We start from the raw sequence: 12794 nt of genomic DNA on the forward strand, positions 1-12794 counted from the left end.
TCATCTCCCTCTCTCCATCTTTCCATCACTCTTTCTCCCTATAGGGCAACCCACTAGCTGCCGAGGGGAGAATATCACAGTGCACAGTCAAGCACCAGGAGGGTGAGACATACCTTTAGACAGAGACTGTACTGGACATAACTGTGAATGTGTGTGTGTGTGTGTGTATGTGTGTGTGTGTGTGTGTGTGTGTGTGTGTGTGTGTGTGTGTGTGTGTGTGTGTGTGTGTGTGCGTGTGCGTGTGTGTGTGTGTGTGTGTGTGTGTGTGTGTGTGTGTGTGTGTGTGTGTGTGTGTGTGTGTGTGTGTGTGTGTGTGTTGTTTAGGTAAGGTATAGAAACAGGAGCAGATGGCTTGGTCTTCCCCAGCAGAGAGACGTGATTAAGCAGCACCTTTGATCCACTGAACTAAACTACACTTACAGCAGCCCAAAGCTAACACACTCAGGAGTGTGTGTGTGTGTGTGTGTGTGTGTGTGTGTGTGTGTGTGTGTGTGTGTGTGTGTGTGTGTGTGTGTGTGTGTGTGTGTGTGTGTGTGTGTGTGTGTGTGTGTGTGTGTGTGTGTGTGTGTGTGTGTGTGTGTGTGTGTGTGTAAGAGCCAGAGCTAATAGAGGGTGGCATACTGGCAGGAGGGGCAACCCCATCCCTTCATAATCTCCCCTTCTTTTCCTCCTATTCTCCATCCCCCTTTACTCTCATCCTCCTTACTTCTCACATCCATCTCTTCTCCTGCATACTTACGTATTCAGTGATTTACCCCTATCCATCTCCCTTTCTCTCCACTCTCATTCCTTCATATTATTTCTCCCTCCTCCCCTCTTGTCTTTATTTCCTCCTCCCCTCTTGTCTTTATTTCCTCCTCCCCTCTTGTCTTTATTTCCTCCTCCCCTCTTTTCTTTATTCCCTCCTCCCCTCTTTTCTTTATTCCCTCCCTCCTCCCCTCTTTTCTTTACTTCCCCCTCCCCTCTTTTCTTTATTTCCTCCCTCCTCCCCTCTTTTATTTATTTCCTCCTCTCCTCGTGTCTTTATTTCCTCCTCCCCTCTTTTCTTTATTCCCTCCCTCCTCCCCTCTTTTCTTTATTCCCGCTCCTCCTCTTGTCTTTATTCCTTCCCTCCTCCCCTCCTCTTTTCTTTATTCCCTCCTCCCCCCTCTTTTCTTTATTCCCTCCTCCCCTCTTTCTTTATTCCCTCCTCCCTCCTTTCTTTATTCCTTCCTCCCCTCTTTTCTTTATTCCCTCCTCCCCTCTTTTTCTTTATTCCCGCCTCCCTCTTGTCTTTATTCCCTCCTCCCCTCTTTTCTTTATTCCCTCCTCCCCTCTTTTCTTTATTCCCGCCTCTCCTCTTGTCTTTATTCCCTCCTCCCCTCTTTTCTTTATTCCCTCCCCTCTTTTCTTTATTCTCCCCTCTTTTCTTTATTCCCCTCCTCCCTCCTCCCCTCTTTTCTTTATTCCTCCCTCCCCTCTTTTCTTTATTCCCTCCTCCCCTCTTTTCTTTATTCCCGCCTCTCCTCTTGTCTTTATTCCCTCCTCCCCTCTTTTCTTTATTCCCTCCTCCCCTCTTTTCTTTATTCCCGCCTCTCCTCTTGTCTTTATTCCCTCCTCCCCTCTTTTCTTTATTCCCTCCTCCTCTTTTCTTTATTCCCTCCCTACTCCCCTCTTTTTTCTTTATTCCCTCCCTCCTCCCCTATTTTCTTTATTTCCTCCTCCCTCTTTATTCCATCCTCCCCTCTTTTCTTCATTCCCTCCCTCCTCCCCTCTTTTCTTTATTCCCTCCCTCCTCCCCTCTTTTCTTTACTTCCCCCTCCCCTCTTTTCTTTATTCCCTCCCTACTCCCCTCTTTTATTTATTTCCTCCTCTCCTCTTGTCTTTATTTCCTCCTCCCCTCTTTTCTTTACTTCCCCCTTCCCTCTTTTCTTTATTCCCTCCCTCCTCCCCTCTTTTCTTTAGTTCCTCCTCCCCTCTTTTCTTTATTCCCTCCCTCCTCCCCTCTTTTCTTTATTCCCTCCCTCCTCCCCTCTTTTCTTTATTCCCTCCCTCCCTCCCTCCTCCCCTCTTTTCTTTATTCCCTCCCTCCTCCCCTCTTTTCTTTATTCCCTCCTCTCCTCTTGTCTTTATTTCCCCCTCCCCTCTTTTCTTTACTTCCTCCTCCCCTCTTTATTCCCTACTCCCCTCTTTTATTTATTTCCTGCTCTCCTCTTGTCTTTATTTCCCCCTCCCCTCTTTTCTTTACTTCCTCCTCCCCTCTTTATTCCCTCCTCCCCTCTTTTCTTTATTCCCTCCCTACTCCCCTCTTTTATTTATTTCCTCCTCTCCTCTTGTCTTTATTTCCTCCTCCCCTCTTTTCTTTATTCCCTCCCTCCTCCCCTCTTTTCTTTATTCCCTCCCTCCTCCCCTCTTTTCTTTATTTCCCCCTCCCCTCTTTTCTTTATTCCCTCCCTCCTCCCCTCTTTTCTTTATTTCCTCCTCCCCTCTTTTCTTTATTCCCTCCTCCTCCCCTCTTTTCTTTATTTCCCCCTCCCCTCTTTTCTTTATTCCCTCCCTCCTCCCCTCTTTTCTTTATTTCCCCCTCCCCTCTTTTCTTTATTCCCTCCCTCCTCCCTTCTTTTCTTTATTTCCCCCTCCCCTCTTTTCTTTATTCCCTCCCTCCTCCCCTCTTTTCTTTATTCCCTCCTCCCCTCTTTTCTTTATTCCCTCCTCCCCTCTTTTCTTTATTCCCGCCTCTCCTCTTGTCTTTATTCCCTCCTCCCCTCTTTTCTGTATTCCCTCCTCCCCTCTTTTCTTTATTCCCGCCTCTCCTCTTGTCTTTATTCCCTCCTCCCCTCTTTTCTTTATTCCTTCCTCCCCTCTTTTCTTTATTCCCTCCTCCCCTCTTTTCTTTATTCCCGCCTCTCCTCTTGTCTTTATTCCCTCCTCCCCTCTTTTCTTTATTCCCTCCTCCCCTCTTTTCTTTATTCCCGCCTCTCCTCTTGTCTTTATTCCCTCCTCCCCTCTTTTCTTTATTCCCTCCCTCCTCCCCTCTTTTCTTTATTCCCTCCCTCCCTCCTCCCCTCTTTTCTTTATTCCCTCCTCCCCTCTTTTCTTTATTCCCTCCTCCCCTCTTTTCTTTATTCCCGCCTCTCCTCTTGTCTTTATTCCCTCCTCCCCTCTTTTCTTTATTCCCTCCTCCCCTCTTTTCTTTATTCCCGCCTCTCCTCTTGTCTTTATTCCCTCCTCCCCTCTTTTCTTTATTCCCTCCTCCCCTCTTTTCTTTATTCCCTCCCTACTCCCCTCTTTTCTTTATTCCCTCCCTCCTCCCCTATTTTCTTTATTTCCTCCTCCCCTCTTTATTCCATCCTCCCCTCTTTTCTTCATTCCCTCCCTCCTCCCCTCTTTTCTTTATTCCCTCCCTCCTCCCCTCTTTTCTTTACTTCCCCCTCCCCTCTTTTCTTTATTCCCTCCCTACTCCCCTCTTTTATTTATTTCCTCCTCTCCTCTTGTCTTTATTTCCTCCTCCCCTCTTTTCTTTACTTCCCCCTTCCCTCTTTTCTTTATTCCCTCCCTCCTCCCCTCTTTTCTTTAGTTCCTCCTCCCCTCTTTTCTTTATTCCCTCCCTCCTCCCCTCTTTTCTTTATTCCCTCCCTCCTCCCCTCTTTTCTTTATTCCCTCCTCCCCTCTTTTCTTTATTCCCTCCCTCCTCCCCTCTTTTCTTTATTCCCTCCTCTCCTCTTGTCTTTATTTCCCCCTCCCCTCTTTTCTTTACTTCCTCCTCCCCTCTTTATTCCCTACTCCCCTCTTTTATTTATTTCCTGCTCTCCTCTTGTCTTTATTTCCCCCTCCCCTCTTTTCTTTACTTCCTCCTCCCCTCTTTATTCCCTCCTCCCCTCTTTTCTTTATTCCCTCCCTACTCCCCTCTTTTATTTATTTCCTCCTCTCCTCTTGTCTTTATTCCCTCCTCCCCTCTTTTCTTTATTCCCTCCCTCCTCCCCTCTTTTCTTTATTCCCTCCCTCCTCCCCTCTTTTCTTTATTTCCCCCTCCCCTCTTTTCTTTATTCCCTCCCTCCTCCCCTCTTTTCTTTATTTCCTCCTCCCCTCTTTTCTTTATTCCCTCCCTCCTCACCTCTTTTCTTTATTTCCCCCTCCCCTCTTTTCTTTATTCCCTCCCTCCTCCCCTCTTTTCTTTATTTCCCCCTCCCCTCTTTTCTTTATTCCCTCCCTCCTCCCTTCTTTTCTTTATTTCCCCCTCCCCTCTTTTCTTTATTCCCTCCCTCCTCCCCTCTTTTCTTTATTTCCCCCTCCCCTCTTTTCTTTATTCCCTCCCTCCTCCCCTCTTTTCTTTATTCCCTCCCTCCTCCCCTCTTTTCTTTACTTCCCCCTCCCCTCTTTTCTTTATTCCCTCCCTCCTCCCCTCTTTTCTATCTTCCCTCCTCTCCTCTTGTCTTTATTTCCCCCTCCCCTCTTTTCTTTACTTCCTCCTCCCCTCTTTATTCCCTACTCCCCTCTTTTATATATGTCCTCCTCTCCTCTTGTCTTTATTTCCCCCTCCCCTCTTTTCTTTACTTCCTCCTCCCCTCTTTATTCCCTCCTCCTCTCTTTTCTTTATTCCCTCCCTCCTCCCCTCTTTTCTTTATTCCCTCCCTCCTCCCCTCTTTTCTTTATTCCCTCCCTACTCCCCTCTTTTATTTATTTCCTCCTCCCCTCTTTTCTTTATTTCCTCCTCCCCTCTTTTCTTTATTTCCCCCTCCCCTCTTTTCTTTATTTCCTCCTCCCCTCTTTTCTTTATTTCCCCCTCCCCTCTATTCTTTACTTCCCCCTCCCCTCTTTTCTTTATTTCCTCCCTCCTCCCCTCTTTTCTTTATTTCCTCCTCCCCTCTTTTCTTTATTTCCCCCTCCCCTCTTTTCTTTACTTCCCCCTCCCCTCTTTTCTTTATTCCCTCCCTCCTCCCCTCTTTTCTTTATTCCCTCCCTCCTCCCCTCTTTTCTTTATTTCCTCCCTCCTCCCCTCTTTTCTTTATTCCCTCCCTCCTCCCCTCTTTTCTTTATTCCCTCCCTCCTCCCCTCTTTTCTTTATTCCCTCCCTCCTCCCCTCTTTTCTTTATTCCCTCCCTCCTCCCCTCTTTTCTTTATTTCCTCCTCTCCTCTTTTCTTTATTTCCTCCTCCCCTCTTTTCTTTACTTCCCCCTCCCCTCTTTTCTTTATTCCCTCCTCCCTTCTTTTCCTCCCTCCATAATTTTCTCTTCCCTTCATCCAAAGTTGTGTGCAAAAAGAGGGAACTGCCCCTGCTCAGCTAAGAGTTCTCTGTCATTTTCGAGAACTACACACACACACACACACACACACACACACACACACACACACACACACACACACACACACACACACACACACACACACACACACACACACACACACACACACACACACACACACACACACACACACACACACACACACACCTCTGAGCGCTGACCTGCCTAATAGAATTATACAGTAAAACAATAATAAGCTGTGATGGACAGATTTGGGGTGGGGCTGTCGCGTCTGTCTGTCTCATTGGCGCATGTCATAGAAAAAGAATCTCCTCCACGCGTGAATATTCAGTGTGTGGAGATATGACTGTATACACAAACATGTCCTTACATTCCCTTACCAGGAAAGGGGTTAATAGAGAGGGGGAGGAGAGCGGGAGAGAGAGATGGAGAGAACGAGAGACAGAGAGAGATAGAGAGGACCTTGCTCTCTCATCGAGCAGACACAGTGACACAGACAGAGTTCTGGGGTTTGAGGACAGAGGGTTGCTCCTGCATATTTCACAGCCTACCCTGCTACCATCTGGTGCCTGTGACACATGCGCACGCACGCACGCACGCAGGCACACGCACACGCACACACACACACACTCCTGCATGAGCGTGGGTGGACAACCTACAGTTGGTGGTACAGTAACAAAAACAGTGCTGTGGATAGTGGATGAATCGTGGGTCACTGTGAAGAACAAGGAACCACAACACACGACAGGAAAATGTCCACAAACGTCTATAGCGGACTGAGTCGGATGAGAGAGAGGCAGGGGGACGGGTAGGGAGCGCGGGATGGGACCCTACCTCCCGTGAACGTTGAACCCTGACTTCTGAACCACCATGGTAGGGGACACACAGAACATGCTAGAAACTCTGTACCTGTCAGTGTGCCTTCAGAGAGGACCCAACTCACCCCCGGTATCATCAACACATCTAGAAGAACGAGACCAGGTTAGTCAGAGAGAGGTGTGGAACGAGGGATGGGCGAAGGAGAGAGAGTGTAAGAAGGAGAAATAGGGGTGAAGTAAGAGCAGAAGGATGAAGATGACAACGTGGGCTGGTTAGTTCCTACTGTGAGTCTTTTCCACTTATTCTGAGTCCAGTGTGAGCTCGTGATACAGTTGATAAGGGTTCGATGATTCAGTTGGGGATTTTGTAGACAGTCAGTCAATCCCCGATATTCAAACCCCAAAATCCCAAAGATCTATGAACAAAAAATGACTGCGACACAAATAGAGCCACTCGGATGGAGTAAAAAAACAACTTTCCCTTCCCTTCACAAACCCTTGTGCCATCCAGAAAAGCAGAGTGTAGATTCGGAAGCCTGTCCAGTCACAAGGGGTATGTATACCTCTCCTCGACATACCTTTAATCAACCATTCTCTTACTCTGTCAAACCATTCTACAACTTCAGATACAGTTGTGCGCAACATGGTTTCCAAGCAACAGAAAAAGAACAAGCTTGAGGTTACAGACCGGATAAAGGAAAGACTATAAACCATAAACTAAAGATAATCTATAGGAAAAATGAAACGGAGAAAGAAACCAATGGACATGAGGGGCCTTGAACAATTATAGAGACGGATAGAGGAGGGCATGTTCATTCTCTATTTGTTTCGGAAGCATTTGAGAGTGGTTTGTACAAGGCCTGTTTAAGGGGAAAGGGGGAGATACCTAGCCAGTTGCACAACTGAATGCATTCAACTGAAATGTGTCTTCTGCATTTAACCCAACCCCTCTGAATCAGAGAGGTGCAGGGGGCTGCCTTAATCCACATCATCGGCACCCTGGGAGCAGTTGTTAGTGGTTAATTGCCTTGCTCAAGGGCAGAAAGGCATATTTTCTCACCTTCCCGGCTCGGGGATTGGAACCAGCAACCTTTTGGTAACTGGCCCAACACGCTGAAACACTAGGCTACCTGCCGCAGGTGTGTGAGTGAGGGCAAGAGGGTGGAAGTAAAAGAGTGAGCGAGAGGGAGACTGTGTGTGTTCGGTCTGTTTGAGTGACTGTATGTGCGTGAGAGGGTGTGAGAGCATGGGAGAGTGTGAGTGCATGAGCACTTTGGGCACACCACATCTGCAAGAGAAAATCCATATCCATCTGTATTTCTCAAGAGATTCGCACGGTCAACTACCGAAGGCATTCCCACTGTCAACTACCATCAACATTCGATGAAAAAAAATCCAAATGATCTTACTTTGATCCACCAAAAGTATCTCTACAGCCAATACGGCTACTGAAATAACCACTATTTCTCATATCCAATGTTTGGGGTTAGAAGGCAGTGGAATCACTATAGAGAGGCGAAGTCGGGCATCTGGTAACCCGTTCTTGTACAGCTGGAGGGGCGGCCGGGCAAAGATCTAGGATCAGCTAACCTTCGTATGATCCTAACCCTTTTCATAAAGAGGAAACCATAGATCAGCATCTAGGTACTCCCTAGTTTGGTTTGTAGTTCTACCTACCCCTCCGGATGTACTACAACTACATGCAGGAGAGGAGGGGGAAGGGGGGAGATAGGGGGGATGTAACCTCGCCCTCACCCCACCCCCCTCCCTCTAACTCTGAAAGTACCACGCCATGCAAGTCCCGTCCACCAGTACTCACTGGGCATGCTCCAAGGGGACGGTCCTAAGTACACCCTCTACGATAGGCCAGGCAGGGAAAAGGGGGGTTCTATTCTTACTAGACCAGCGCTCAACAACTCCGATCCTGGAGAGAGGCTGGGTGTGTGGGCTTTTGTTCCAGCCCAGCACTAACACACCTGATTCCAGGCTTTACAATTATTGCTGGGCTAGAACCAAATCCTGCACACCCAGTAGCTCTCCTGGACCAGAATGGGTGGCCACTGACCCCCACACAAAGAGAGGATGTCTAGCGGGGACACTACAGGGAGGGAAACCATTTAAAAAGAAAAGGCACTTCTACAGTAATGCAAAATAGCAACTATTCCAGGTCGCGTTTCTACGTCCGTTGACTTCGGTCAAATCAAACCAAAACAAGCTCAAACCAGGCAGGACTCAGAAAGATGTGGAAAGACTACCGACCAGCCAGCTCCTTCTCCTTACTCCGTCTCTTTTTCTCCATCCGTTTCAGTCTCTTCTCCTCCCTGCGCTTGGCCTCCTCGGCCTCCTGGCTGCGACGACACTTGTGGAAGTTCTCCACCACCACGCCCACGAACATGTTGAGCACAAAGAAGCTGACGATGAGCAGGAAGGAGATGAAGTAGAGGAGCATCCACGGGTTGTAGTTCAGCTGTGGCTGGAGGGGGTAGACATAGACAGAGTATAGTGTAATATACTGTACTCGCACACACACAGTATGATGTTATATACACGCACTCATTTTTGGCAGAGTTATGAGTATTGTGGTGGTGCACTCTATGCAAACGCCGAAAAACCAGCCCCAAGTCCCACTGGGCACAGAATTGAACGTCTATTCCACGTGGGTTCAACCTTTATTGAAATGACGTGGAAACAACGTTGATTCAACCAGTGTGTGCGCAGCGGGATGTGTGTGTGTCTCTATCCAACTTGAGCAGAGCACACTACCAGCTAGCTGCCTTTCTGCCAGGACCACCGTCATCCTGCTGCTACAGTCAACACGACAAAATGTAGAAATGAATGCAGAAATAAACACCTGAACAACACTGTTAATTTGATACGAAACAGTACATCCGGAAAGCTAAATGTATGAGTATACACAGTACTGTAAGCTGCAGAACGTGTGGAAGAAGCTAGAGGGGTGTTGGATGATTTTGGACAGTAAGCAGCTTATAGAGAGGAGATCAATGCCTCGTCCCCAAAGCAGAGACAGAAACGCTGACCTGATGTGTCATAAACATCAACACATCTCTGGTCCTAGCCACCCAAGCCTTTGTTCTGCTGTTCTGCTACTCTATCTCTAGTGAACAGAGGAAAAAGTGCATGTGTGTGTGTGTGTGTGTGTGTGTGTGTGTGTGTGTGTGTGTGTGTGTGTGTGTGTGTGTGTGTGTGTGTGTGTGTGTGTGTGTGTGTGTGTGTGTGTGTGTGTGTGTGTGTGTGTGTGTGTGTGTGTGTGTGTGTGCGTGTGTACATATTCAGTGGCTAGTGAGTTTACACACCCCTTCCACAGTCTTCAAAATTTGGTGTCTCAAAATTAATAAAAATAAATACAAATCCTACAGATCTACACAACCTACTCTGCATTTTCAAAGAGAAAGTATATTATAGAACGTTCCCCCAAAGATGTCTTAACAGGTTATGTCTTCACACCCCAGAGTTAATACTTGGTTGAAGCTTTTCTACAATAATAATATCCTACCAAATGTACCCAGCCCTCAGGGCAACATATGCCCATTGTTTTTGTCAAAATTGCTCAAGCTCAGTAAATTTGGTTAGGAATCATTGACAGGCAGCAGGGGCAGACTGGTGAAAATAATTCGGCCCTTGCATTTTATCCACATCACTGCGCACACCAGCCCACATAACTATTACAGCGTTCCAGAAGAACATTTTCCCTTGGTGTCACTGGTGCCACCAACGTTTACAGTTGGTGACACCAGCCCATTATGTGGTTTGACCCACTTAACAAAGATCTGCAGTCAGTTTCAGATTGGGTGGCAAGAAATAAGTTCGTCCTAAATATTTCAAAAATGAAAAGTATTGAATTTGGGACAAATCCTTCACTGAACCCTAAACCTCTACTAAATCTTGTAAGGAATTATGTGGACATTGTGGTGTGGTAAGGAGCCACAAAGAGGGACTTTACAATTACAATTGGCCCAGAACAGAGCAGCACGGCTGCCCCCTAAATGTACACAGAGAGCTAACATGAACAATATGTCAATCTCCACAAAGTAGAGCAAAGATTAACTTTGTCAATGTTTGTATTTGTGAGAAGTATTGATATGTTGAATTCACAGAGCTGTCTGTTTGAACTACTATCACACAGCTCTGACAACCATGGTGGAAAAAGTACCCAATTGTCATACTTGAGTAAAAGTAAAGATACCTGAATAGAAAATAACTCAAGTGAAAGTGAAAGTCACCCGGTGAAACACTCCCAAATCCAGAACAGACTATGGGAGGCGCATAGTACTACATAGAGCCATGACTACATAGTACTCTATTCCACATCAAGTAACATGCAAGCAGTAAAATCAGATTTACAAAACATAAAAATACACCTTATGGAACAGCGGGGACTGTGAAGAGACACACACACAGGCACAGACAACCGCATGAACACACATCAGATAACATACGCACTACACACACACGTACACATGGATTGTGTGTTGTAGATATGTGGTTAGTAGAGTGTGTAGTGGCCACCTTTAACGTGTTATGAAATGTAATGTCATGTAATTGTATTTAACTGCCTTAATTTTGCTGGAACCCAGGAAGAGTAGCTGCTGCCTTGGTAGCAGATAATGGGGATCCATAATAAATACAAATCCTGAAATGGCCTAATCATCTTATTAAGTAATTCATACTGCTTTATTACTAAGTATAATAAATACTGACTGCTGAGGTACCCAAGAAACGTGTTTTTTCCATCTAACACATCCAGGCAGGAATGCATGCTTCAAGATATTTTGATATGCAACCAAATCTAGACAGCCATGAATTTTGGGTTGACAATTACACTATAGTTGCCATATTTAACTGTCTAAGATAAGAATCCAGAATTTCCTGATTTCTTTCTTGCTGAATAGAGTTGCATTACACACATCTTTATGTGCTCTAACTAATATCATAGGCTAATTCATTTGGGGTGCAACACCTGAGGAAGTGGAAACTCAAAACAAAACAACTATTATACCCGCTGCTAGTAGCCATCTATTCATCAAACTGTAAATGTAATGTCCTAAACAAATGTTGTAGTTGTAGGCTACTACCCATGAGACCTATAGGTCTATTCCCTCGCATTGGGCCGGTGCTCTTTCTGGGTGTGTACCGTATCTCAAAGCCATATCAAATATCTTGGTTGTAAAGTCATTGTTATTGAGCTGAATGTTGAGAGTTGAGAAATAAAAATGATACCCACAGAAAGCTGAGACCCTCCTCTCCTCGACAGGGACAAGGGGACAAAGCTTCCAAAGTAGTGTTTTTCCCAAAATCTAATTTTGAAACGCATTTTTCTCTCGAAAACATGGCGGAGAGGAGAGTGGCTCACTCATCAAACCAACATGCCCCAGCGAGGGCACAGGGGCAGGGTAGACAGTCCATTACAAGAATCATGAGGATAATTCACTTTACTGTTTGACCAAATCATGGTTTGGCAGCTCCACAAATGTGGAAAAAGTTTTGAGTGAGATGACAATGTATAATGTGCTTTTTCTACATTTATGGGCACCCTTTCCCTTTTTACGATCCATGATCTTTTTGCTGATGCCAAGTTTGACTTTGAATGTGAGTTTGCATGACCTCAGCTCGGCCTATCAGAAAACCAGGCCGGCCCATCTTGGTAGGGAGGCCGGCCATTGCCCACTGATCAGCCAAATGCTCATTATTTTTTATTTTACCTTTATTTAACTAGGCAAGTCAGTTAAGAACAAATTCTTATTTTCAATGACGGAACAGTGGGTTAACTGCCTGTTCAGGGGCTGAATGACAGATTTGTACCTTGTCAGCTCGGGATATGAACTTGCAACCTTTCGGTTACTAGTCCAACGCTCTAGGCTATCCTGCCGCCCCATAGATTATAGATTAGAATATTTTTAAAATTTATTTTACCTTTATTTTACTAGGCAAGTCAGTTAACAACAAATTCTTATTTTCAATGATGGCCTAGGAACAGTGGGTTAACTGCCTGTTCAGGGGCAAAACGACAGATTTGTACCTTGTCAGCTCGAGGATTCGAACTTGCAACCTTTCGGTTACTCGTCCAAAGCTCTAACCACTAGGCCAGAGAAATTGCTCAAAAAAAATCTTAACAGGCCCATGGGCACCCGGCCCATTTTATTTTTATATATTCAAAATATTTTTGTGTGTTTTTGTGTGTGTCAATTCCGATCAGCCCACCCAACTAAAAAATGGTCCAGCCCATCTGGCATTTGCCAGAATTACCAGATGGCAAATACGCCCCTAACGGACAGCAATATTCAAACATTGTCTCTGACTTTCAATCTAATTTAAGTCAGGACCACTCAGGACCACTCCACACATCTTGGGAAAGCCCTTCTGGTGTGAATTTGTGTAATTGTCTCCCTGAAAAATAAAACTATATTCCAGGCTTTGGTTTTCCTTTACACTTCTACCTGGCTTGGCTCCTTTCATATTTATTTTGATCCCGACAAACTCCACAGTCGCTGCCGATGACAAGCATACCCACAACCCATAACTCTGGGTTGTGTTGTATTGGATTTTACCCAAACCTGCAGTTTTTATTTTAGGCCAAAAAGTTCTTGTCCTTGCTGTGCTGTAGTATTCCTTAATGGCCTTTTTGATTTGTAGTGGATTTTTTTTACATAGTCTTCCTTCTTTTCACTTCGTCATACAGGCCAGTAATGTGGAGTGAATGCAATGTTGTTGATTT

At 45.7% G+C, this 12794-nt stretch overlaps 1 protein-coding gene across 1 annotated transcript in view; it reads right to left on the bottom strand.

The window, feature by feature from the left end:
- Positions 1–12794, bottom strand: part of cacna1g (calcium channel, voltage-dependent, T type, alpha 1G subunit) — a 360095-nt gene that overhangs the window by 42836 nt on the left and 304465 nt on the right. Inside the window, 1 exon segment of the mRNA XM_052478432.1 lies at positions 8342–8534. Within this exon segment, the coding sequence (XP_052334392.1) occupies positions 8342–8534 (193 nt within the window).

This window comes from Oncorhynchus keta, chromosome 24 (genome assembly GCF_023373465.1).
Source record: "Oncorhynchus keta strain PuntledgeMale-10-30-2019 chromosome 24, Oket_V2, whole genome shotgun sequence".
Lineage (NCBI taxonomy): Eukaryota > Metazoa > Chordata > Actinopteri > Salmoniformes > Salmonidae > Oncorhynchus > Oncorhynchus keta.